The 26,359-nt window shown below is 42.7% G+C and overlaps 3 protein-coding genes across 3 annotated transcripts; all 3 read left to right on the plus strand.

Moving 5' to 3' along the window:
• Positions 1-166: 166 nt before the first annotated feature.
• On the plus strand, positions 167-6,083 carry LOC124282586 (lambda-crystallin homolog). The gene is made up of 6 exons (XM_046718597.1): positions 167-272; positions 3,210-3,444; positions 3,558-3,719; positions 4,529-4,723; positions 5,365-5,470; positions 5,703-6,083. The coding sequence occupies exons 1-6, from the start codon at positions 208-210 to the stop codon at positions 5,939-5,941; spliced, it is 1,002 nt and encodes a 333-aa protein (XP_046574553.1). The 5' UTR covers positions 167-207; the 3' UTR covers positions 5,942-6,083.
• Positions 6,084-6,856: 773 nt separating this feature from the next.
• On the plus strand, positions 6,857-11,825 carry LOC124283055 (lambda-crystallin-like). Its single transcript, XM_046719080.1, has 5 exons — positions 6,857-6,927; positions 7,314-7,548; positions 9,093-9,287; positions 9,438-9,543; positions 11,554-11,825. The coding sequence occupies exons 1-5, from the start codon at positions 6,857-6,859 to the stop codon at positions 11,823-11,825; spliced, it is 879 nt and encodes a 292-aa protein (XP_046575036.1).
• Positions 11,826-15,943: 4,118 nt separating this feature from the next.
• On the plus strand, positions 15,944-26,080 carry LOC124282594 (lambda-crystallin-like). The gene is made up of 6 exons (XM_046718609.1): positions 15,944-16,255; positions 18,932-19,166; positions 20,103-20,264; positions 20,787-20,981; positions 24,811-24,916; positions 25,660-26,080. The coding sequence occupies exons 1-6, from the start codon at positions 16,200-16,202 to the stop codon at positions 25,875-25,877; spliced, it is 972 nt and encodes a 323-aa protein (XP_046574565.1). The 5' UTR covers positions 15,944-16,199; the 3' UTR covers positions 25,878-26,080.
• Positions 26,081-26,359: the final 279 nt, after the last annotated feature.

Here is a 26,359-nt window from a genome sequence, read left to right on the forward strand (position 1 = left end):
GGAGAAGCAACAGGGTATTTTCGGTTCCTGAAGCAGTTCCTCGGCAATACCTAGTACTAATTGTGTTTTTGTTGTGCTTATGACCTGCATGTCCATATCACTAACCCTCGATTTCCATGTATGAATATTCAGGTAGAGATCGCCAGCTGATATGTAGGGCGTACCGACTGATAAACGTGATTATGCATCACGTGAGGCTTGATAAACATGGCGACACAACAATCAGACAAACCGACGGAGCTGAAGGAGGAAAAGATTGCCATTATTGGCAGGTGGGTGGAAATATATGGAACCACGTTGAAATTTGCAAAGTTTGACGCGATTATAAAATTCAGTGTTTTGACATGCATATGACAAGATTTCTAAAACATTTGCAAAGCAGTATACATTGTCGTTATCTTCAAGCTGAACTGATAATGGTCCGGTATAGAAATGAGTGTCAAGAGACAGATTACGATGATGCTGTCTAAGATGCTTAGGTAAAACAAATGAATGCAGCAACAAAAATATAAAAAGAAGAAAACAGAAGAAATCGTTTAACCCACTATCTAGCACATCATTATCTCTGGGTGAGTGAGCGAGTGAGTTTAGTTTCACGCCGCACTCAGCAATACTCCAGCTATATGGCAGCGGTCTGTAAATAATCGAGTCTGGACCAGACAATCCGGTGATCAACAACATGAGCATCGATCTAAGCAATTGGGAACCGATGACATGTGTCATCCAAGCCAGCGAGCCTGACCACCGATCCCGTTAAAGGCCTCTTACGACAAGCATGGGTTACTGAAGGCCAATATTCGAACCCGGACCTTCACGGGTCATTATCTCTAGGATAATGAAAACAGGAAATAACAATTCATCACGCTCCTATCAATTATCGTGGTTATCATTCTAAATCATCTTTCGTTCATTACTATATCGATAAACCCCATTAGTTGACAGAGGGCTAATGGGAAGGTATGTCCGTGACGCAGAAGGAAGTTATAGGATTATGGGATTATGGTACGTCATGTATGTGCGACAAGAAGGGATTATGGTACATCATGTCTGTGACCCAGAAGGGAATTATGATACGTCATGTATGTGAGACAAGAAGGGATTTTGGTACGTTATGCCTGTGACGCAGAAGGGAATTATGGTACGTGATGTATGTGAGACAAGAAGGATTATGGTACGTCATGTATGTGAGACAAGAAGGGATTATGGTACGTGATGTATGTGAGACAAGAAGGTATTATGGTACGTCATGTATGTGAGACAAGAAGGATTATGGTACGTCATGTATGTGAGACAAGAAGGGATTATGGTACGTCATGTATGTGAGACAAGAAGGGATTTTGGTACGTCATGCCTGTGACGCAGAAGGGAATTATGGTACGTCATGTATGTGAGACAAGAAGGGATTATGGTACGTCATGTATGTGAGACAAGAAGGGATTATGGTACGTCATGTATGTGAGACAAGAAGGGATTATGGTACGTCATGTATGTGAGACAAGAAGGGATTATGGTACGTCATGATAATGTGAGACAAGAAGGGATTATGGTACGTCATGTATGTGAGACAAGAAGGGATTATGGTACGTCATGTATGTGAGACAAGAAGGGATTATGGTACGTCATGTATGTGAAACAAGAAGGATTATGGTACGTCATGTATGTGAGACAAGAAGGGATTATGGTACGTCATGTATGTGAGACAAGAAGGGATTATGGTACGCCATGTATGTGAGACAAGAAGGGATTATGGTACGTCATGTATGTGAGACAAGAAGGGATTATGGTACGTGATGTATGTGAGACAAGAAGGGATTATGGAGACAACGTCATGTATGTGAGACAAGAAGGGATTATGGTACGTCATGTATGTGAGACAAGAAGGGATTATGGTACGTCATGTATGTGAGACAAGAAGGGATTATGGTACGTCATGTATGTGAGACAAGAAGGGATTATGGTACGTCATGTATGTGAGACAAGAAGGGATTATGGTACGTCATGTATGTGAGACAAGAAGGGATTATGGTACGTCATGTATGTGAGATAAGAAGGTATTATGGTACGTCATGTATGTGAGACAAGAAGGGAATTATGGTACGTCATGTATGTGAGACAAGAAGGGATTATGGTACGTCATGTATGTGAGACAAGTAAGAGGATTATGGTACGTCATGTATGTGAGACAAGAAGGGATTATGGTACGTCATGTATGTGAGACAAGAAGGGATTATGGTACGTCATGTATGTGAGACAAGAAGGTATTATGGTACGTCATGTATGTGAGACAAGAAGGGATTATGGTAGGCCATGTATGTGAGACAAGAAGGGATTATGGTACGTCATGTATGTGAGACAAGAAGGGATTATGGTACGTCATGTATGTGAGACAAGAAGGAATTATGGTACGTCATGTATGTGAGACAAGAAGGGATTATGGTACGTCATGTATGTGAGACAAGAAGGGATTATGGTACGTGATGTATGTGAGACAAGAAGGGATTATGGTACGTCATGTATGTGAGACAAGAAGGGATTATGGTACGTCATGTATGTGAGACAAGAAGGATTATGGTACGTCATGTATGTGAGACAAGAAGGTATTATGGTACGTCATGTATGTGAGACAAGAAGGGATTATGGTACGTCATGTATGTGAGACAAGAAGGGATTATGGTACGTCATGTATGTGAGACAAGAAGGGATTATTATACGTCATGTTTGTAGGACAGAAGGGGATTATGGTACATGTCTATGAGATGTAAGGGGGTTATGGTCCGTCATACCTTAGAAACAGAAGGGGATCATGGTACGTGTCTACGAGACAGAAGGGGGTTACGGTACGAATGTTTATGACATACGAAGTGACAATGCTATGTCTGAAACCTTGAAATCTATATATTGGCTTCACTTTATATATGTGTTTACGCATTAACTGCCTTCTTGATATCCTATTTTCGAAGAGAACTTTGAATAGGAGTACCCAGAGGTTGTCACACTGGACATCTAGGCTGTATAATCAGTGCGACTGAGAAATATGTGATACAAGGTGATAAATATAAAAAAATGTCATGTAGTGACCAAATTAGCAAGCATTACTAGATATGTGTGATACAGTGAGCACAAACAGTGACGTGTTGCGAGTGAAGTTTACGTTACGACTTAACGTGTCCGCCTTCGTCAAATGACGTATGGCTTTGTATCATTCTCAGTGGGTTGATTGGACGGAGTTGGGCGATGCTGTTCGCCTCGGGCGGCTACCCCGTATCGCTGTTTGACACCGATTCGCGTCAGGTAAAGGACGCCATGACGAACATTCAGCAACAGCTTACCATGTTATCAGAAAGAGGCTTAGGTCGAGGAAGCCTGTCCGCTGATGTCCAGTTCTCGAGAATTAGCGCAAGTACATCTCTGCTGGAGGCGGTCAACAACGCCGTGTACATACAGGTAAATGTTTATATACATTGTTTTGTGAGTGAGTTTAACGAGTGACATATGCGTTGCAAATGCTGTTTACATATGAATGACCTTGATGTTGATGACCATGCTTGCGATGCCAGGAATGTGTTCCTGAGAGGAGGGAGCTGAAGCGCGCCGTCTTGCTTGAGGTCGACGGGGCCATGACGTCAACAGCCATCTTGGCGAGTTCCACCAGCGCTATGATGCCGTCCCTTCTGTCTGACCACCTAACCAACAAAGACCGATTTATAGTGGCACATCCGGTAAGACGTCTTCTAATACAGTCAAATCCCGATGAGTCGAATGCCGGTGTCTCGAATATTATGCATAACTCGAAGTACCTGTCGGTCCCGACCATTCCCTGTTATAGTTGTCATCATTTGAATACCGGTTACACGAATTCGACTCATAAATACATCGATAAGTCGAATTTATTACTTGGTCCCCAGAGATTCGACTCATCGGGATTTGACTGTATGTACAATTCGTGAAGCCCATTCCTGGTGATATACAGCGAATATAGCTAAAACCGACGGAAAACCCTGTTAACTAACTCAGATAACAATGTTTGCATGGCCACACGACCAACAAAGACCTATGTTTGGTGCTTTGACATGTTACACGCTGAATAAATCTTGTAAGCAATCGGGGCTGTAGGGTAGCCTAGAGGTTAAGGTGTTTGCTCGTCACGATGAATATCTGGCTTCGATTCTCCATATGGGAAGAATGCCGGAAGCCCATTTCTTGTATGCCCAATATTTATCATGATAGTGATGAAAACGTATGTGATTCTAAAGCATCATAAAACAATATTCAGTCACAATCGGCACGTAGTAAGGTAACAAGAAAACAAATACACTAGCATTCGCATTCTGTTTCATGGTATGCATCTGGTGAAATCATATCGGAGCAATGATATCGGAGCAATGATATCGGAGTGATGATATTTTGTCGATTATTTCGATTTGCGGCACATATATGACGATGCTTTTAATAGCCTCCCCTTACACGTTTATTCCTGCTGACAATGCGCTGATTGTTTTAGTTGTCATGGTTTCGTCTCATGTTTCAGACAAACCCTCCATTTTATGTCCCTGTCGTGGAAATAGTACCTGCGCCCTGGACTGCTGATCACGTGACAGCTAAGACTTCTGAGATCATGGATGCTATTGGTCAAGTTCCGGTAGTTTTCTACAAGGAGGTGGACGGATTTGCTGTTGGGAGGATCCAGTTTGCAATACTCAACGTGGCCTACGAACTAATCAAGGTTGCCAAATTCAGTCAACACATAAAGTGTACATAGGAGAAGTTATGTAGATGATGTGTTAGAATAACGACGGATGTCATGGCGCTTAACAGTACATGTACATATTAATGAAAGTATCATTACAATGTCGTTCATTCTACATTTTAACTGTAAATAATATTATTGTATGAATATCCGGATATTACCGGATATCACTGGTTCATGATGGTAATCGTGTGTAACATTAACGTGTAGTTGGCAACAGGCATCGTAAACACGTTTCGACTTATCTTTGATAGGAACAATATAAATGATGAATACACACACACACACACACACACACACACACACACACACACACACACACATTCATACATACAGACAGACATACACACATACATGCATGCACACACATACAGACATACATACACATACAGACAGACAGGCAGGCAGGCACACTCGCAAGCACGCCCACACATACATACATACACACACACACACATACATACACACATATACAGACATAGACACATATGTGCATGCATATGCATATAGACAGACAGACAGGTACGCACGCACATACATACATACATACAACCATACGGACAAGCATGTGCGACATAAACGTATCATCGACTTACAGATGTTTTACAATTTTCCAGAATGACGTCTGTGACGTCGATGCCGTTGAGGTAGCCATGACGGAAGGGTTGGGGATGTGGTACGCCTTCTTTGGACCGTTTGAAGTGGAACATCTGAATGCAGACGGTGAGGCTACAGGTGTATCATCAGCGACACTTGAACACTCAGTAAAAAACTCATATCACGTCTAATAAACGTGATTTCACGTATTCTGTTTCTATTCCTGTCGTAACACTGAAGAACAGACAGACAGAATTGTATGTATTTTCCTCTAGCAGATGAAGAGTATCGCCAGGATAAAATCTGTTGTCCTCTTGGTGTTTGAAAATGTTGAGAACGTCCACAATGTCTCTTCCAGGGTTTGTGGATCTGTGCAGCAAATATGGGGAGACTGTTTATAGCGTTCAACAAACGTTTGCTGCACCTGAGAAGATGGAAGGACTGACGGCGGAGAGGATGCGCGAGCAACTAGAGCTGTTCTGTCCTCTGGACAAACTCCAGGAAAAACGTCAGTGGAGAGATGAACGTTTAGCGGCTTTGTCTCGCCTCGTCCGGGACTTGGACAGAGAAGAGGCGACACCTAGCGGAGACAACTAGTGTCATCTCATGAGTTCGGCAAATAGGATTATTGTGAATGTGATAACATGTTTGCAAGCAGCCATGTGATGTCAATTTTGATGTAGTTTGTGTGGGAAGGTATTGGTACATGATTATCAGATTAAAGATGATATCAACACGGGATTAATGTTCTTAAATACGTGATGTCCTCGTTGGATTGTGTTCAATCGGTAGGGCCTATTATCAGATTTGGTAGGTGTTAAAGATCACATATACTCGTGTGTGTGTGTGTGTGTGTGTGTGTGTGTGTGTGTGTGTGTGTGTGTGTGTGTGTGTGTGTGTGTGTGTGTGTGTGTGCACAAATACAAAAATCACTAATTGGCATCGTTATAAATGAAACCCCGTCATTAAAGAAATCGTTATGTTACAAGTTGTGTCATGGAAAATCTTTTTGGTCATCAATCATATACATATTTTATTACAAATAGTAAGTAGTTTTGATTCTTTAACTTCCGTGAAGCGATCTGAACACAAGTAAGATAACGTTCCAGGCTTCCACAACGCTCGCTTCGCACTCACAAACATAACCCATTTAGCACGAACTACCCCTAGGAGCAATTGACGACAACGCAACGATTCGGCATGTCTTCGTTGATGTCGAGAAATCATCAAAATGACGAGATTGCTGCACACTTTATATACAACTAACTGAAAATCGTTCCTCATATGACGTCACTGCAGTGCTCTGGCGACAGAGTTACGTAACCTGTCTGTGGTTTCGTTGGCGGGCGCGAGTGAAGCAGGCGACTTTTTGGCAACTTTTAAACCCTCGGTGTTAATTAACCACAAGTTTTTTAAGAATGAATTTGGTGTTCCGCATAAGACTAACCACAAATCTTTCATATGTAATGGTTAAAAGAGTACAAAAAAAACAAAGTTTATTTGTTCTTTAACATGGTGTTTCGAAGGCGTTCATCGTTGGAGGCTGATAACCTGAAGATGCGACAGTCACACCGATGCATCAAGTATTGTTCATGTTGTAATTGCACTATAAATAAAGAAAGAAAAATAGTGTTTTAGCTTTTGTTCGAAGTGGGTCGAGATTTATCTCTCTAACGCCATGTTCTGTTTTGCACCTGTGCCAGGTTTCTGTAGTGTATTTCAACGCTGTTTGGTTCACTACAATTTGCGGGTGGGGTAGCCCAGTGGTTAAAACGATCGCTCGTCACGCAGAAGACCCGGGTTCGATTCCCTACATGGATACAATGTGTGAAGCCCGTTCCTGATGTCCCCCTCCGCGACATTGCTGGAATATTGCTAAAAGCGGCGTAAATCTAAAACTCACTCACTCTACAATTTGCTTGACCGTTAACACAACTTGTTAGTTCGTATCTGTCTTTGGGTTCTGCAGTGGTCAGATAGGAAGAAGCTGGGCTTTGCGGTTTGCAAGTGCTGGCTACCTGGTGGCGCTGTACGACGTCATCCCTGAGCGCGTGACGCGCACTCTTGAGTCATTGCTGGAGCAGTTACACAGCCAGTCACGTGATGGCCTTCTCCGGGGTACCCTGGGGGTGGAGGAGCAGTGGGGGAGGATACGGGGTGTACAGGATCTAGGGGAATGTGTCACCGGCGCTGTCTGGGTACAGGTAAGTCAGAAGTGATATGTATGTCAGAACAACATTTCATCTCGCTGGATCATAGCGTCAGTCGAGTTCTGGCGTTATCCAAGACTCCACTGGCAACGTGGACACCGGTCTATTAACGATGGTTGCTGTCGGTGTAAGCCGAAGGTAAAACATGTTACCACCTTTAAGTAGGATGTTCTCAGCGCGACCATAAGCTGTCGACAGACTTATATGCCCGGCGTCTCTTTTGAATGATATCATAAACGAGAGTTTGACGTCATGTCTCCATGGCACCTGAATTCGGCTGGACAAAAGATGGAAAAATTATTTTCCTACAAAATTTGTTTAACGGAAATAAAAGCAAAATGCAGGTCGCCACGCCGTTTGCCACGTTCTACACCTACGAAGAAAATGGGGCGGTGGGGTAGCCTAGTGGTTAAAGCGTTGGCTCGTCACGCCAAAGACCCAGGTTCACGCCCCCACATGGGTACAATGTGTGAAGCCCATTTCTGGTGTCCCCGCCGTGATGTTGCTGGAATATTGCTAAAAGCGGCGTAAAACCAAACCTCAGTCAGTCAGTCAGTACGAAGAAAGGTATTGAGGTCCTAAAGAGATCCGGTGGTCGAATCCCTTTCAAAGAGGTCAATAATATTGGCAAACTATCCTTTCCTTTTCAATATGACATCACATGTCACTCACTTACTGAAGTTTTTTTATGTCTGTTTCTGGCAGGAGTGCGTCCCGGAGGACCTGGAGTTGAAAAACAGGTCTTAACTGAGGTGGATCAACACTCTTCTCTGGACACAATTGTTGCCAGTTCGACAAGCAGCATCCTGCCCTCTGACCTGTCGCGAGATCTTAAACACAAGGACAAGTTCCTGGTTGTTCATCCAGTAAGTCCTTCTTACGTGCGGTTTTCACAATGTTTGTGTTCTCTCAGGAATCTTCCCAGTATAAGAGTAAATCAGTAGATAAGTGTTCTCAACTAACGTCAACTGGGGAGGTAAATAGGTACGATGCCTCACCATGAAACATGGGTGGCCAAATGCTGTAAGACTCGGAACACGCTGTGCTGAGTTGCGTCCCTTGAGCACGGTAGGAACCTATGATCATGTGTTGGAATCCCCTTTCGTCCCCATATGTTTCCATGCTTTGAGCATTCCTATCACATTACGCTGACACGGTGTGATATAATTGGAATACTCGCTCATTCATTGTAGGTCAGAAAACCAGAAAATTATAACTCAGTTATTGAACACTATGTGGTAAAATGCAATTTGCATATTTGAACATTTGCAATATACATAGAATTTTCCTCCGCTACATGACTGGACTGGCGCCCCTGTGAAGACTCGGTTGGAATTGGTCTTCATCAACCCTTTCTTGTCGAAAGGGGCGACAAAGGGTCGGGATGTTAGGTTCATCGTATCCCATTTGCGTAGGTTGATGCTTATGGCGTTGTTCACTGGATTGTCAGACCCGACTGTTTACAGACCACCGCCATACAGCTAGAATATTGCTATAAACAACAAACAAACACACTTAATATTGTATTCCACACGCAGGCCAACCCGCCCTCGTGCTCGAGAGTCGCTGAGCTCGTGCCTGCTCCTTGGACAGCCCCAGAAACCGTGACTCGGGCCCAGGACCTGATAAAGGCGATCGGACAGTCTCCCATCACGCTCAAGAAAGAAATCCCAGGATTCATCCTCAACCGAATGCAATATGCAATCATGGCGGAAAGTTACCGACTCGTAAAGGTACGACTCTCTGGTCAGTTGTTGAGCATTGTTTTCAGACAAACAGCACCTTGTATACATGGCCGTCGACCTCTGTAAATGGTGCAGCTATCCTCCATCTCCATATACCATTCTGTAAATCCTGTTAATCTTCGCTTTCATGTCACGCAGGGTGGATTTCTCAGCCCTGATGGTGTCAATAAGACTTTGTCTGCTGGACTTGGAAGACGATATGCCTTCCTCGGGCCTTTCCAAACTGCACATCTCAATGCTGAAGGTCAGTGGGTATATCAATCTGTCTATGAAAATGAAGATATTAATATGTCAATCACCAAGAAGACAGGAATATCAGTCTGTCTATCTCTGTAAGGAAGGGCGTATCAATCTGCCATCTCTGTAAAGAAGGGCGTATCAGTCTGCTATCTCTGTAAAAAAGGGCGTATTTATCTGTCATCTCTGTAAAAAAAGGCATATCAATCTGTCATCTCTGTAAAGAAGGGCGTATCAGTCTGTCATCTCTGTAAAGAAGGGCGTATCAGTCTGTCATCTCTAAAGAAGGGCGTATCAGTCTGTCATCTCTGTAAAGAAGGACGTATCAGTCTGTCATCTCTGTAAAGAAGGGCGTATCAGTCTGTCATCTCTGTAAAGAAGGGCGTATCAGTCTGTCATCTCTGTAAGGAAGGGCGTATCAGTCTGTCATCTCTGTAAAGAATGGGGTCAGTTTCTATCGTATCAGTATCAGTGTCATCTCCTTAAGGAAGGGCGTATCAGTCTGTCATGTCTGTAAAGAAGGGCGTATCAGTCTGTCTATCTCTGTATGGACGGACGTATCAGTCTGTCATCTCTGTAAAGAAGGGCGTATCAGGTCATCTCTCTGTATCGTATCTCTGTATGGAAGGGCGTATCAGTCTGTCATCTCTGTAAAGAAGGGCGTATCAGTCTGTCATCTCTGTAAAGAAGGGCGTATCAGTCTGTCTATCTCTGTAAAGAAGGGACGTATCAGTCTGTCATCTCTGTAAAGGAAGGGCTGTAAAGAAGGGCGTATCAGTCTGTCATCTCTGTAAAGAAGGACGTATCAGTCTGTCATCTCTGTAAAGGAAGGGCGTATCAGTCTGTCATCTCTGTAAAAGAAGGGCGTATCAGTCTGTCATCAGTCTGTAAAGAAGGGCGTATCAGTCTGTCATCTCTGTAAAGAAGGGCGTATCAGTCTGTCATGTCTGTCGTATCAGTCTGTCATCTCTGTAAAGAAGGGCGTATCAGTCTGTCAGTCTGTAAAGAAGGAACGTATCAGTCTGTCATCTCTGTAAAGAAGGGCGTATCAGTATGTCATCTCTGTAAAGAAGGGCGTATCAGTCTGTCATCTCTGTAAAGAAGGACGTATCAGTCTGTCATCTCTGTAAAGAAGGGCGTATCAGTCTGTCATCTCTGTAAAGAAGGACGTATCAGTCTGTCATCTCTGTAAAGAAGGGCGTATCAGTCTGTCATCTCTGTAAAGAAGGGCGTATCAGTCTGTCATCTCTGTAAAGAAGACGTATCAGTCTGTCATCTCTGTAAAGAAGGGCGTATCAGTCTGTAAAGAAGGGCGTATCTGTCATCTCTGTAAAGAAGTACGTATCAGTCTGTCATCTCTGTAAAGAAGGGCGTATCAGTCTGTCATCTCTGTAAAGAAGGGCGTATCGTCATCTCTGTAAAGAAGTCATCAGTCGTGTCAGTCTCTGTAAAGAAGGGCGTATCAGTCTGTCATCTCTGTAAAGAAAGGGCGTATCAGTCTGTCATCTCTGTAAAGAAGGGCGTATCAGTCTGTCATCTCTGTAAAGAAGGGCGTATCAGTCTGTCATCATCTGTGCAAAGTAAAGGGCGTATCAGTCATGTCTGTAAAGAAGGGCGTATCAGTCTGTCATCTCTGTAAAGAAGGGCGTATCAGTCTGTCATCTCTGTAAAGAAGGGCGTATCAGTCTGTCATGTCTGTAAAGAAGGGCGTATCAGTCTGTCATCTCTTTAAAGAAGGGCGTATCAGTCTGCCATCTCTGTAAAGAAGGGCGTATCAGTCTGTCATCTCTGTAAAGAAGGGCGTATCAGTCTGTCATCTCTGTAAAGTAGGGCGCATCAGTCTGTCATCTCTGTAAAGGGCGTATCAGTCTGCCATCTCTGTAAAGAAGGCCGTATCAGTTTGTCTTCTCTTTAAAGAAGGGCGTAAACCATATGACCAAGACATGAATGCAAGAAGTACTGATTACCTGTATCTGGATCTGTCTCACTATTTTAACATCACCTTTTTCCTCATGAGGGTTTGGAAGCTACTGCGAGCGGTACGCAGATATGATTCACCGGGTGCAGCAGTCGTTCGGTGCCCCTCAGCAGATGGGTGGGGCTCTGGCGGAGCACATACAGGAGGAGATGGCAAAGGAGGTACCCCTGGACAGGCTGGGGGGAGGCCAGGAGAAGAAGGGAAGCCAAGATGGCAGCGCTTGGAAAACTCAAAGAAGATTTGGACGCCGTCAAGTTATAGAAATACGGGATATCAAAGATATAAACACAGTCATTATTATATCCGATTAACTATGCCAGATATGACACTGTGTTATATGGCATGGTTGTGTAAGTGTGTATGAGGAGACACTTCCAAGCTATGCCATACTAGTTTGTATAAATATTTGTAATTATCTTATGGTGAATAAACAGGATCTGTTGGATGTTGTGTCAGCAACTATATTAGTCCTCTTGTGATAGGAATTCGTAGTAGATGACGTGACTCTTTCTGTTGATATCATACCTACAAAGTAAAATTTCTTTAAATTCAATAAGAGATACTATCATGCGATCATTGTGTCAAACTGATTTCATGAAACGAGGAACGGAATTCTTGTATTTCCTGTCGTGAGAGAAGGTCATGATCACAACCGCTGCCTTAGAAAACCACAACATCTAGCGGGGCAGTAGGATAGACAAAGTGATTAAAGCCTTCGCTCGTCACGAATGGGCCCCGGGTTCGATTCCCCACATGGGTACAATGTGTGAAGCCTATTTCTGGTGTTCCCCGCCGTGATGTTGCTGGATTACTGCTGTAGGTGGCGTAAAACAAACTCACTCACTCAGAATTGTAGAACGGCAACAATCTTCGACCATGACGGTTACGTCACCATTACGTCATCGTTGCTGACAAAGGACGTTCTGGTGCACTTGGAGTGATATTAGCCCTCGGTTTTGTTCACAAACGATTTATGAACTGCGCGATTTAATGAGTGTATTGTCTTTCGTAGAAATATACAAATATATCTTGAAAGTTACACTCATCCGTGTAATAACTGCTCTTTATTATTACTCACGGGTTGAAGGTATTAAACATATACATAAACATATACAGTCAAGTCTCGTTAATCCAACAATCGGCTTTATCCGACACTTTTGTTGGTAACAAATTGTAAAACGGAACTGTACCTGTAACGTCATGAGCAGAATGTGCTCATGCTGTTAATCACTGGATTGTCAGGTCGATACTCGATAATCTACAGACCGCCGCCATATAGCTGGAATATTGCTGAGTGCGACGTAAAACTAAACTCACTCACTCATGCGCAGACTGACAGGCCATTCCAAATGGGGCGACGAAAGCTCCGTGCACATGCACGGCCGTACTTCACTTTCGGACCGATTAAAATCTCTCTGTAGTCAGGTGCAGTAGGATAGCCATGTGGTTGGGGCGCCCGCTTACCATGCCTAGAACCCGGGTTCGATTGCCCACGTGGAGGCCCATTTATAATGTCAGTCCCGCTTGATATTGCTGGAATATTGCAATAAAGGGGCGTGAAACCATACTCACCGACTCACCCAAAACATGTCATATATCTTGAAATGCGCGTGTTGCCCACCAACATGCAATATATCGTTATGTTATGTCAGTTACGTGCAGCACCCTTTGATCCTTCGCAGGACTGGCGAACAAATGTCTTATAAATGAGTGAGTGAGTCTAGTTTTACGCCACACTCAGCAATATTCCAGCTATATGGCGGCGGTCTGTAAATAACCAGACAATCCAGTGATCAACAGCATGAGCATCGATCTGCGCAATTGGGAACCGATTGCATGTGTCAACCAAGTCAGCGAGCCTGACCACCCAATCCCGTTAGTCTCCTCGTACAACAAGCATGGGCTACTGAAGGTTCATTCTAACCCGGAATTCAGGGGTTAAGAAGATAACACCATGTGAAAACTCATACTGATAAATTCAATCCACCCTATAAAAAAAGATTGGTAGTCTACGACATTGGGATACGATGACATGTGTCGCTGGGCCAAGTCAGTGCGTCTGACAACCTGTTCCAGTCAGTCGACTCTTACGACAAGTATGGGTTACTGAAGATCAATTCTAACCCGGATCATAACGGATTCTTATAAATGAGAGAGTATCAGGACTGTTACTTTTGTATTGTATTAATGCAAGTATCGTAGCATTTCATAGGTTCAGAAAATCACAACAATATATTCCGTTTTCACAAAATTCATCACCGGTCTGCTTGAACGACCTTGAACTTGCAACTTGTGCAGCATTCGTCACCATCCGCCCCTTTACGTAACCTCCAAGAAGACCTATCGATAGGTGGTATGGGGTACGATAATTCAAATTGCTTTGATAAGAATAATCCCGACTACTTAAGTCAGTTATGGCATTCTGTGATTGTTTAGATAAACGTGATAAATATATATATCATCATTTTGACATATCAAAGAACATGGCTAGCAGAACAGTAACTGTGTTGCCTGATTTGAAGTTTTCAATAAGGATAGGGCCAGTTTAACTACATACGCGTGCGTTTGTTCACATGACAAACAAATTAAACAAATTACATGTATTGTTCACATAACGGCTCTCGCGTTTTCGATTGAGTGTTTTCTGTGACGGTCTTGCGGACTTGCTTTGAAAATTTTACGTGCGTTTTCCGAAAGTAATTATGAATATCTACGATGTATAATTTATAAAAATATATATATAATCATATTTAATCTTTAACACTTTGCTTACATTTCATTTCAGTTCACTTCACTAGTGATAAGTCATTCTGGCGTTTCTGGGGATCATGTTTTTCAGCGTGTTTATGTTAATATTCCACCAGGGGTATGGCAACAAGCTCCGACATGTCTTAGACAACGCGTAGCCTACATTAAATCATGATATAACTCTCCACGAATTCTTCAGTTTGAGAGTCATTTTTGTGGAAACCCGTGAAGATCCGGGTTAGAATGAACCTTCAGTAACCCATGCTTGTCGTAAGAGGCGACTAATGGGATCGGGTGGTCAGGCTCGCTGACTTACATGTCATCGGTTCCCAATTGCGCAGATCGATGCCCATGCTGTTGATCACTGGATTGTCTGGTCCAGACTCGCTTATTTACTGACCGCCGCCATATATCTGGAATATTGCTGAGTGCGGCGTAAAACTAAACTTTGTAAACTTTGCCCATTGAAGTTCACTCACTCATTTTTCTGGACTTGTGGGAATGCTATTTATACTGCCTATTTATGAAATATATCCCATTTTCGATTCATAAACCGTATCCAGAAATATACATTAGGAATTAAGGTGAACACCTGATAAGAATTACTTTAGAACATCATCATCACTATTGTTGTTTAAAACAAAGTTTAAAATCTTTTAAACGCAGCAGTTTTCGAGTGTTTCAGTAATGCTTGTTACTGTTAGAATTGAACAGAAAAAGAGTTGCCGTTCTTGTTTGAAGTGATCATTAGAGAATATTAATTCCTTCCAGAGGCATTCGTCACCACTCGAGTGGTGACGAATGTATTCGGCTTGTCCCGGAATAACACGAGTTGGTCACGAATGATTCGGCTTGTTGGTCACGAATGATTCAAGAGGGGTACTAGATATTCGGCTTGCCCCGCAAAAACACGAGTGGGTCTCGAATGCTTGTACAGATGAGAGTAACGCCCATTTGCTCAAGGTGTTGGTTGGAAGCCACGGAAGTTGACATGCACGTACTCATTCTGGTGCCCATCAAAAATATTGCCAAAAGACAGCATGAACCCTCCTTGTAAATATCATTACTCCAGTCATTTCGCATTACTTACTTCGATTTAATGAATTAAATTAATGTTGAATGAGTCAAATCTTCCGTTTTTAGTTAGATTCAGGAGTTCGTAACCATCTGTACGTTATAATTGAGTTGTTGCATAACGAGATACCTACATGTCTGTAGTATTTAATCACGTCTACAAAATTATGTTACTACAATTTACAGAACGGAATATCAAAAGAGAACACATGAGAACTGCCAGGTGATATAATACCATGTGGCATAGGGTGATCAACACCGTATATGTGAGTGAGTTTAGTTTTACACCGCTTCAAGCAATAAGCCAACAACATCATGGCGGGGGACACCAGATAATGGGCTTCACAGAATGTACTCATTAAGGAATCGAACTTAGGCAAGACGAGCGAATGCTTAAACCACGACGCTAAAGTCATTACATTTAGATATATTTTCTGTGTTCTGGGTGAAATCAGAGAACATGTTGAAAATATGTCACCTGTTGTCTGTCATACCCAGATGCTTCGTGTGTTAGGGTAAACTGTACTCTAAGCACATGTACAAGCTATTTATACATTATCATATCGCGTTACTTCATATCAGAAAGTGACCCTGATAAGTAGCGACCCACGATCAGCGTCTTTGCGCTAGTTTACCGCGTATGTTTACACATCCAAATTGTATGCATTCGAATTTGGGAAAGTTAAGACAGGATTTCAGGAACAGAAATCATCACCCAAACGCAACCTAAGCTGTTTTCCTGCTCACCTGAATTACTCATCACGAAACTGTAACCGGACCGTGCGTTTATCTCATTCTTGTCACGACCGGGAGTGTGATGCGCAGTGGGTGAAGCGCAGCTTACCATCAGCAGACGACACATCATGGCCGACGCAGTCAGCACGCCCCTTCGCGAGGAGAAAGTTGCAGTGATTGGCAGGTGGGTGAAGGTGCAGTATGTGGTAATTTTGTCTGGTCCTGTGGATGTAGTTTGTATTTATATCTCTGCACATTATTAATTGTACATTCGTTCAAAAAGGTGTGGTGCCGCATTTGAAAGAGGCCATGTTCGGATATCGGTATTCAATAAAATACAAATACAACAGCTGGGTACAAATACATGTATAAATTAGTAGGTACAAATTATTATACGTTGTTACAGATGCTGCGGCCAAGATGTCCTATATGCTAATGAGTTCTTCTGTTGAGAGCTGGCTAGTAAAACAGCCTAAGTTGCGTTTGGGTGATGATTTCTGTTCCTGAAATCCCCCTTGAACATTTCATATGCATACTATTTTGATGTGTAGCCAAACGCGATTAAAACGCTGTGAATAAAACACACAATTTGGAAGTTGGAGGTAGGCGAGTTCTACCCCTGGCTGTTTTGCTGATGGAACATTTTAGTACATTGTAGATCGTTGAAATATGGATGCATGAATGGCTATATAGATTACTCCACGTTGTGTGTTTACTTGGTCCGTCCTCCAAGTACACCAACACAGATAACCTAGATCGACTTCAGGTGATCGTATCTAAGCTGCATATTGTGCATTATCACCGCTCACGCATCGTGAGTTTTTAATCATATCAACACTACTTAACTCAGTGAATGGTTTGGTGGTTGTATTGATGAACGTACATCTGAATGAATGACTAAGAGTCTAATGATGACTGACCGAGTTTGGTTTTACGCCGGTTTTAGCAATATTCCAGCAACAACACGGCGGGGGACACCAGAAATGGGCTTCACACATTGTACCAATGTGGGGATTCGAACCCGGGTCTTCGGCATGACGAGCCAACGCTTTAACCACTAGGCTACCCCACCGCTCCGTCTAATGATGAACACTTATTTGAATGACCAAATGAATGGTTCAGGGTTTGAATTATGACAATGCAACTCTTTGCGGAGGGTTATATTCATTGGTGACAGACAGGGCTACATGCGGCACATTCTCTCGCTACAATCTGTTTTATCTGATACTATAGTCCGTTTGTCTCCATTTGAGACCGATGAATTGCTCACTAACACAAAATCTAATAATTACAACCAAACCAAATTTTGCACAGTCACATGAAACCGACAGACCAACTCGTTAAATATAGCGAAAAGTGACAACAAAATAATGATCGTATGTTAAACAACATGTTTATTCGGGTGTCCAAAATTATGAGACAAATCATCAGAGTTGGTCTGTCGATTTCATGTGACTGTGCAAAATTTGATTTTATTAGGTTTTGTGTTAGTGAGCAATTCTTCGGTCTCAAATGAAATCAAACTGACTGTAAGTGTTTTGCTGTCAGTAGATGTGCTTGAGATACCATCTCTCGTGACAAGCAACTTGAAGGGTCCTTGGGACACATTCCCTCTTTAAAGCAACAATACCGCCAACTTGTTAAGTCCATTGTTCAGTATATGTTTAGTAGTGGATACCGTGTAGTGGTATTGTAAACCAGCCTTCTGTATACTACAACCCGTGGAGATCCGGGTTAGAATTGGTCGTCAGCAACCCATGCTTGTCATAAGAGGCGACTAACGGGATCGCGTAGTCAGATTCGCTGACATGGTTGACACATGTCATCGTATCCCAATTGCGTAGAACGATGGTCATTATGTTGATCACAGGATTGTCTGGTCCAGACACGATTATGTATAGACCGCCGCCAAATAGCTGGAATATTGCTGAACGCGGCCAAACCAACCAACCAACCAGGGTTGCTGTCTCGCTTTGGATCCCAGTTGCGCAGACATATGCTCATGATGTTGATCACCTGACGATTGTCTGATCAATACTCGGTTATTTACAGACCGCCGCCATAAAGCTGGAATATTGCTGGGGTCGGCGTTAAAGAACAACCAACCAAACCTGTATGCTACAGGGTGACCCGCATATTTTGACAGAGGGTTGTCATGGGGCAGGGTTGTACTGTTAGGCCAGTACTGGAGAATGCCTGTTATGGAGGCTTAAGAAATTGCGGAATATTTGGAACGTCTGTATGGTTTTCTGAAGTTTTGACGATTGTATGAGCCCATGGAACTTCCGGGACCTTTTGTACAAGGGTTCAGGCACTGTTCAAGTGGAATTAATGAACAGTTAAACCGCCTCATGCATTCCATATTTAATTGTGCATGGGGTGGCTGAAAGGTTCAGAGCCCCAAATCCTCAACAGTCTGCATGTATTACGCACAATCACTTTAATGGGTGTATTTTAACAAAACAAAACAATTAGGAACTTTAGTGACTGTGTAAACCACAACTGCCATCTGTCTCCAAATACCACAATCATACATACAGGCACCGTGTCAAGTGCAGGTGATACTACTCATTCCAAGGCTTTTGGCTCATATCTGTGTCGTGTTTTTAAACGGACACATCTGATGTTGCTGAGCGATATGTAAGTCTTGGGATCACATTACCAGATACAACAGGATGGAGTAGAATGTACTCAATAATCAAGGATGACTGCCTTGCGGGTTTGGTATAGGCAGTTCGCCTCGCGTTCACAGCCCACGTGGGTACAATGTGTGAAGCCCATTTCTGGTGTCTCCCGCCGTAATATTGCTGGATTATTGCTAAAAGCGGCGTAAAACCAACTCACTCACTCACGTTCACAGTGGCCTGATTGGACGGAGTTGGTGTATGCTGTTCGCCTGTGCAGGCTACAAGGTGAGCCTGTATGACGTGGACCCGGAGCAGGTGTCCCGGGCCCTGGACGACATCCGGGTCCAGCTGGAGAAGCTTCAGGAGGAGGGGCTGCCCCGGGGTACTCTTAGTGCTCAGCAGCAGCTGGACCGCATCTCCCCCGTGGGTTCCGTCAAAGACTGTCTTCAGGGCGCCTTCTACATCCAGGTAAATGGGAGAATACCATCAACGTCTGCCTCAGGCTACTCCAAGCTATCATAGCGCTACGACTATCGTAGCCCCCATACTTTTACGGCTCTCCCATATACTTTAACATAGAGTTACGATAGTCGTAGCGCTAAGATCGCTTTGTGAAACAAGACCCGGGACAGTTGTGATGTGCCATTCAAGTAAAGTTACCTTGCGACTGATATAAACGTTCGTTTCGTGTAATCTTTGATTGAGAGTATCTTATATAAACAGCCGGGGAAAAGAAAGTACTTATAAACTGGATTTGACAAAGAAATTTAATACGAAACCTTTTCCAAAAAAGAGAACGTTTATCAAAACATTAGTAGCCTGTAAATTAAAGGTGAAAACATAACTACCACAACAAATACGTCACCTTCGAATAATTGTTTCGTTCGTGCAGCTACCATCAAATATGTAAAAATTGTCTTTTGCACGGTAGTTTATGTTTGCCCAAGGACAAGGTGGCGTGATCCAGTGTGTGTGTGTGTGTGTCGTGTGTGTGTGGTGTGTGTGTGTGTGTGTGTGTGTGTGTGTGTGTGTGTGTGTGTGTGTGTGTGTTGTGTGTGTGTTCACCGAACCCCTTTGAAAATGACTAAAGACCACATTGAAGTTTATGTTTTGCAATGGCGGAGCCAAGGTGCCCCTCCTCAGGGGTTGAAAAATTCTGGATCCGCCTATGTGGTCTTACGGAAAATGTTCACGGATGTGTGCGTGCGTGCGTGTGTGCGTGCGTGCGTGCGTGCGTGCGTGCGTGTGTGTGTGTGTGTGGAGCGTATAGGAGAACTGATATGTGACACCCTCAGGTCAAATGGTCAAAGACAAAGATATATGGCTTCTCATGGAATGTTTAGGGACCCAAAGAGATATAAGGTAGGGACAACTGATATGTGTCATGTACCTCCATTGTCACAGGAATGTGTCCCTGAGCGGCTTGAGCTCAAACAGCAAGTATGGGCAGAGTTAGACAGCCAGGTGTCGGGTGATGTAATCCTGGCGAGCTCTTCCAGCGCCTTGCTACCATCACTGATCTCCGAGAAACTATCTAACAGATCAAGGTTCATCGTCGTCCACCCGGTATGTTATAAACCTGACCCACCCATTTACAATACTTCCCACTCAAATATACAAGCAACGTGCTGATATATGTTCTGTGTATTTCACCCAATACGCAAACATTTTCTACGCAAGCCACTTTGTTATTAGTATGTTCATTGTAACGCTTCTCACTTTATTCAAACCAGTCAACAGATTTGTTCGTATTACTACTATTTAACAAGTTCAAGACATTTACCAAGAAACACATCAATACATTGAACCAAGTAAACATGTTTTAACGGTGGTAAGACCCGCTGACTTGGTTGACACGTCATCGTATCCCAATTGCGTAGATCGATGTTCATGATGTCTGCATGGTCCAGATTCGACTATTTTACAAATAGTAGTCAGTTTGCTGGGTGCAGCGCAACACTCAAATTTCAAAGCAGGATCTGCCCGCCTCATCAAATCAGATCAGGTAAATAATAATCGTTAAACGTATTAATTGTTTTAAGAGTCACTTGGGATGTATCTTTTTCTACAAGATTTTGTTCCCTGCAGACCAACCCACCTTTCTACGCCCCACTGGTGGAACTCATCCCCGCCCCTTGGACTGCCGAGGACGTCGTGCCAACGACGAGGACGTTGATGGACTGCATTGGACAGGACCCCATCGTTCTTAACCGGGAGATTGACGGCTTCGTTCTCAACCGTATCCAGTACGCTATCATGGGAGAAGGTTGGCGTCTTATCAGGGTAAGTCACGACGTCAACTTACTTATCATCTTATTCTTAGCACTAGATAACATATTCTACACCATAGAAATGTAAGCACCAAGCTACGCACATTCGTCGCCATGGAGATGTTAACAATAGGGGAAACACATTGTGTAAACATGATGATGTTAACAATAGGGGAAACACATTGTGTAAACATGAAGATGATAACAATAGGGGAAACACATTGTGTAAACATGAAGATGATAACAATAGGGGAAACACATGGCATAAACATGGAGATGTTAACAATTGGGGAAATACATGGCGTAAACATGGAGATGTTAACAATAGGGGAAACACATGGCATAAACATGGAGATGTTAACAATAGGGGAAACACATGGCGTCAACATGGAGATGTTAACAATAGGGGAAACACATGGCGTAAACATGGAGATGTTAACAATAGGGGAAACACATGGCGTCAACATGGAGATGTTAACAATAGGGGAAACACATGGCGTCAACATGGAGATGTTAACAATAGGGGAAACACATGGCATAAACATGGAGATGTTAACAATAGGGAAACACATGGCGTAAACATGGAGATGTTAACAATAGGGGGGAAACACATGGCATAAACATGGAGATGTTAACAATAGGGGAAATACATGTAAACATCGTAAAACATCATGATGTTAACAATAGGGGAAACATATGGCGTAAACATGGAGATGTTAACAATAGGGGAAACACATGGCGTAAACATGGAGATGTTAACAATAGGGGAAACACATGGCATAAACATGGAGATGTTAACAATAGGGGAAACACATGGCGTAAACATGGAGATGTTAACAATAGGGGAAACACATGGCACGTAAAACATGGAGATGTTAACAATAGGGGAAATACATGGCGAAACATCATGATGTTAACAACAGGGGAAATACATGACGTAAACATGGAGATGTTAACAAAGGGGAAACACATACGTAAACATGGAGATGTTAACAATAGGGGGAAACACATGGCGTAAAACATGGAGATGTTAACAAGGGGAAACACATGGCATAAACATGGAGATGTTAACAATAGGGGAAATACATGTCAACGCAAACATGATGTTAACAACAGATGGGAAAACATGACGTAAACATGGAGATGTTAACAATAGGGGAAACACATGGCGTAAACATGGAGATGTTAACAATAGGGGAAACACATGGCGTAAACATGGAGATGTTAACAATAGGGGAAACACATGGCATAAACATGGAGATGTTAACAACAGGGGAAATACATGGCGTAAACATGGAGATGTTAACAATAGGGGAAACACATGGCATAAACATGGAGATGTTAACAATGTTAACAATGGGGGAAACACATGGCGTAAACATGGAGATGTTAACAATAGGGGAAACACATGGCATAAACATGGAGATGTTAACAACTGGGGAAACACATGGGAGATGTTAACAACAGGGGAAATACATGGCATAAACATGGAGATGTTAACAATAGGGGGAAACACATGGCGTAAAACATCAGATGTTAACAATAGGGGAAATACATGACGTAAACATGGAGATGTTAACAATAGGGGAAACACATGGCGTAAACATGAAGATGTTAACAATAGGGGAAACACATGGCATAAACATGGAGATGTTAACAATAGGGGAAACACATGGCGTAAACATGGAGATGTTAACAATAGGGGAAATACATGGGTAAAACAGATGGCATAAACATGGAAATGTTAACAATAGGGAAACACATGGCGTAAACATGAAGATGTTAACAATAGGGGAAACACATATGGCATAAACATGGAAATGTTAACAATAGGGGAAACACAAGGCGTAAACATGAAGATGTTAACAATAGGGTAAACATATGGCATAAACATGGAAATGTTAACAATAGGGGAAACACATGGCGTAAACATGAAGATGTTAACAATAGGGTAAACATATGGCATAAACATGGAAATGTTAAAAATAGGGGAAACACATGGCGTAAACATGAAGATGTTAACAATAGGGTAAACATATGACATAAACATGGAAATGTTAACAATAGGGGAAACACAAGGCGTAAACATGAAGATGGTAACAATAGGGTAAACATATGGCATAAACATGCAAATGTTAACAATAGGGGAAACACAAGGCGTAAACATGAAGATGGTAACAATAGGGGAAACACAAGGCGTAAACATGAAGATGTTAACAATAGGGTAAACATATGGCATAAACATGGAAATGTTAAAAATAGGGGAAACACATGGCGTAAACATGAAGATGTTAACAATAGGGTAAACATATGACATAAACATGGAAATGTTAACAATAGGGGAAACACAAGGCGTAAACATGAAGATGGTAACAATAGGGTAAACATATGACATAAACATGCAAATGTTAACAATAGGGGAAACACAAGGCGTAAACGTGAAGATGGTAACAATAGGGTAAACATATGGCATCAACATGGAGATGTTAACAATAGGGTAAATTCGTGAGAATGGACATTTTGGAGAAAGGATAAACATGTTACCTTACACAACATATGGCGATGGCGTAGATATATCGTCACAATGGCAAAATTACACCCCAAAGACATTTTAGCAACAGGATAAACATATTTCGGCACCATTGTTTTGTTCTGGACACGATACTGTTTCAGTCACTGAGACGAGCCATACAATGTTGTTGTTTTTCTTCGTAGGTGATGCTGGACATGTTTAGTTGTTTTATATGTTTTATTTATATATTGTTAGTGTATATCCTTCAAATTGTTTCCCTTCTATTTATTTACAAAACTCCGAGGCAATCCCAAGAAATATCATACGGCCGGTCGTTAAGCATTATACTGACAAAGCTTCACATTTTTCATAGACACGAAATGTCAGTGTTATACATGCGACAACACAAATGGCAGAAGTCAAGAAGAGCACAAGTCAAATCGAGTTCCTAGCGGAACATGCCATACAATTCCATATACATGAATGAACATACAGACATAATTCAGGTGGACCATATTGTACTCCAGGATATCTTGAACGTACACGGTGACTTAATGATGTAACGTGTTCGTGGCAAATGATGATGTACCAGTGAAACACGTTCTCCAAGAAGTAAAACGATGTCTTTGAAAACGTTACAAATTTCTAACAAAACTGCAGTTGTCGGGTAAAGCATTGACTTCTGATTTATGTATGAATTAACACTAACAGATTATAAGGAAGTTTTCGATGTGTCTATCCTACTGGATGGCATGGCGAGATTATGAAGGTTAAAACTGTCTTGTCTTACAAGATGAATGGAGGGTTGTTATGGGTTAATAAATGTTTTGTTTATCATACCGGAAGCCATAGTGATAATGCCATGGGGTAATGTTTTGTGTGCCCTACAGAGGGGTCAGATTTCTTTTGCAATAGCTTTTTGTCCATAGCCTGCAACAGGATGGCATCGTGAGGCTCTTATAGGTTAATCCCAACATGGGTACAATGTGTGAAGCCCTTTTCTGGTGTCCCCCGCCGTGACATTGCTGGGATATTGCTAAAAGTGGCGTAAAACCAGACTCACTCACTCACTCAATTATAGGTTAATGTTTTGTTTATCATACAAGACGCCATAGTGGGGTAATGTTTTGCGTGCCCTACAGCTGATGGTGAGATTCCCTTTGCGATAGTTTACTGTACTGTGCCTTCAACAGGATGGAATGGTGAGATATTTATAGGTCAATGCTTTGTGTGGCCTATCAATGTTATGGTGTGGCCTATCAATGTTTTGTGTGGCCTATCGGACAGCTTGGTAAAAAGGCTATGGTTAATGTTTTTGTGTGTTCAACAGGATGGTATTGTGAGCGTGGCTGACTTGGACCGCGTCATGTCGTCCGGTCTCGGTGTGAGATACGCCTTTGTTGGACCCTTCGAAACAGCGTATCTTAACGCAGATGGTACGTACATATACGGACACCTGAAGAGCCGGGTTAGAATTGGTCTTCAGCAACCCATGTTTGTCGTATTAGGCAACTAACGGGATCAGGTGGTCAGGCTTGCTGATTTGGTTGACGCATGTCATCGTATCCCAGTTACGTAGATCAATGCTCATGCTGCTAATGACTAGAGGATTGTCTGGTCCAGGCTCGACTATTTACAGACCGCCGCCATAAGGTGTGGCGTTAAACAACAAACAAAACGTACATAATGTGAGTGACGTGAGTTGTGAATGTGAGTGCGTACGCGTGTGTGTGCGTTTCATAGGGATGTTGTTATGCCATGGCAATACCTTCATCCAAAAATGAAATAGGGAGCGGTGGGGTGTACTACTGGTTAAAGCGTCCGCTCGTCACGGGTTCGATTCCTTACGTGGGTACAATGTGTGAAGCCCATTTCTGGTGACCCCCGCCATGATATTGCTGGAATATTGCTAAAAGCGGCGTAAAATCACACTCACTCATAAAAATGCGTGACTTTAAATGTAAACATCGTCATCAATCTGGGCGGTGGGGTAGCCTAATGGTTGAAGCGTCCGCTCGTCACGCTGAAGACCCGGGTTCGATTCGTGTCCCTCGCCGTGATATTGCTGGAATATTGCTAAAAGCAGCATCTTAACCGTGACTTTAAATGTAAACATCGTCATCAATCTCCCAATCTGATCTCCAGCCTCCAGACAACTGATGTCCGTTTTACTTTTCAGGTTTTGTAAGCTACTGTGACCGTTACCGGGACATGATCTATCGAGTTCAAAGGTCAGCCGGTGACCCGGAACTGATGGACGGTGACACGATGGAACGCGTTCAGTCAGGAATGGAGCAAGTGGCGGGTCCAGTGTCAGAGCTGGACAGCAGACGACAATGGCGGGATAGGAGACTTCTTGGCTTGGCCAAACTGAAGAGGGACTTGAGCGAGAAATAGTAGCAACATGGTCTAGGAACTGATGCTGTCTTCAGATGTATGGATTTGAGAAACTATGCATGTGTTTAATTTATGAGTACCTGCGTATCACGTTATGAAGTTCGTGACAGCCACAACGCTTTGGGACATACACTAGTTTCTTGAGGATATGTCCATTAGATCGCTTTGTGGGGTGCATCAGTTCTAGATAAATACGAAACTAACCAGGGTGTATATTATATTTATTATAGATGATAGAAAAGGTTTTAGTGTTTATTCCTGATTACAGCAATATCAGTGTTGAAGAATGTGTTATTCCAGCCAATAAATGACAGGGTTACTAATAGAGTGAGTGAGTATGGTTTTACGCCGCTTTTAGCAATATTCCAGCAATATCACGGCGGAGGATACGAGAAATGGGCTTCACACATTGTACCCATGTGGGGAATCGAACCCGAGTCTTCGGCGTGGCGAGCGAACGCTTTATCCACTAGGCTGCCCCA

Source organism: Haliotis rubra, unplaced genomic scaffold (genome assembly GCF_003918875.1).
Source record: "Haliotis rubra isolate DU_JTF1 unplaced genomic scaffold, ASM391887v1 Scf109, whole genome shotgun sequence".
Classification (NCBI taxonomy): domain Eukaryota; kingdom Metazoa; phylum Mollusca; class Gastropoda; order Lepetellida; family Haliotidae; genus Haliotis; species Haliotis rubra.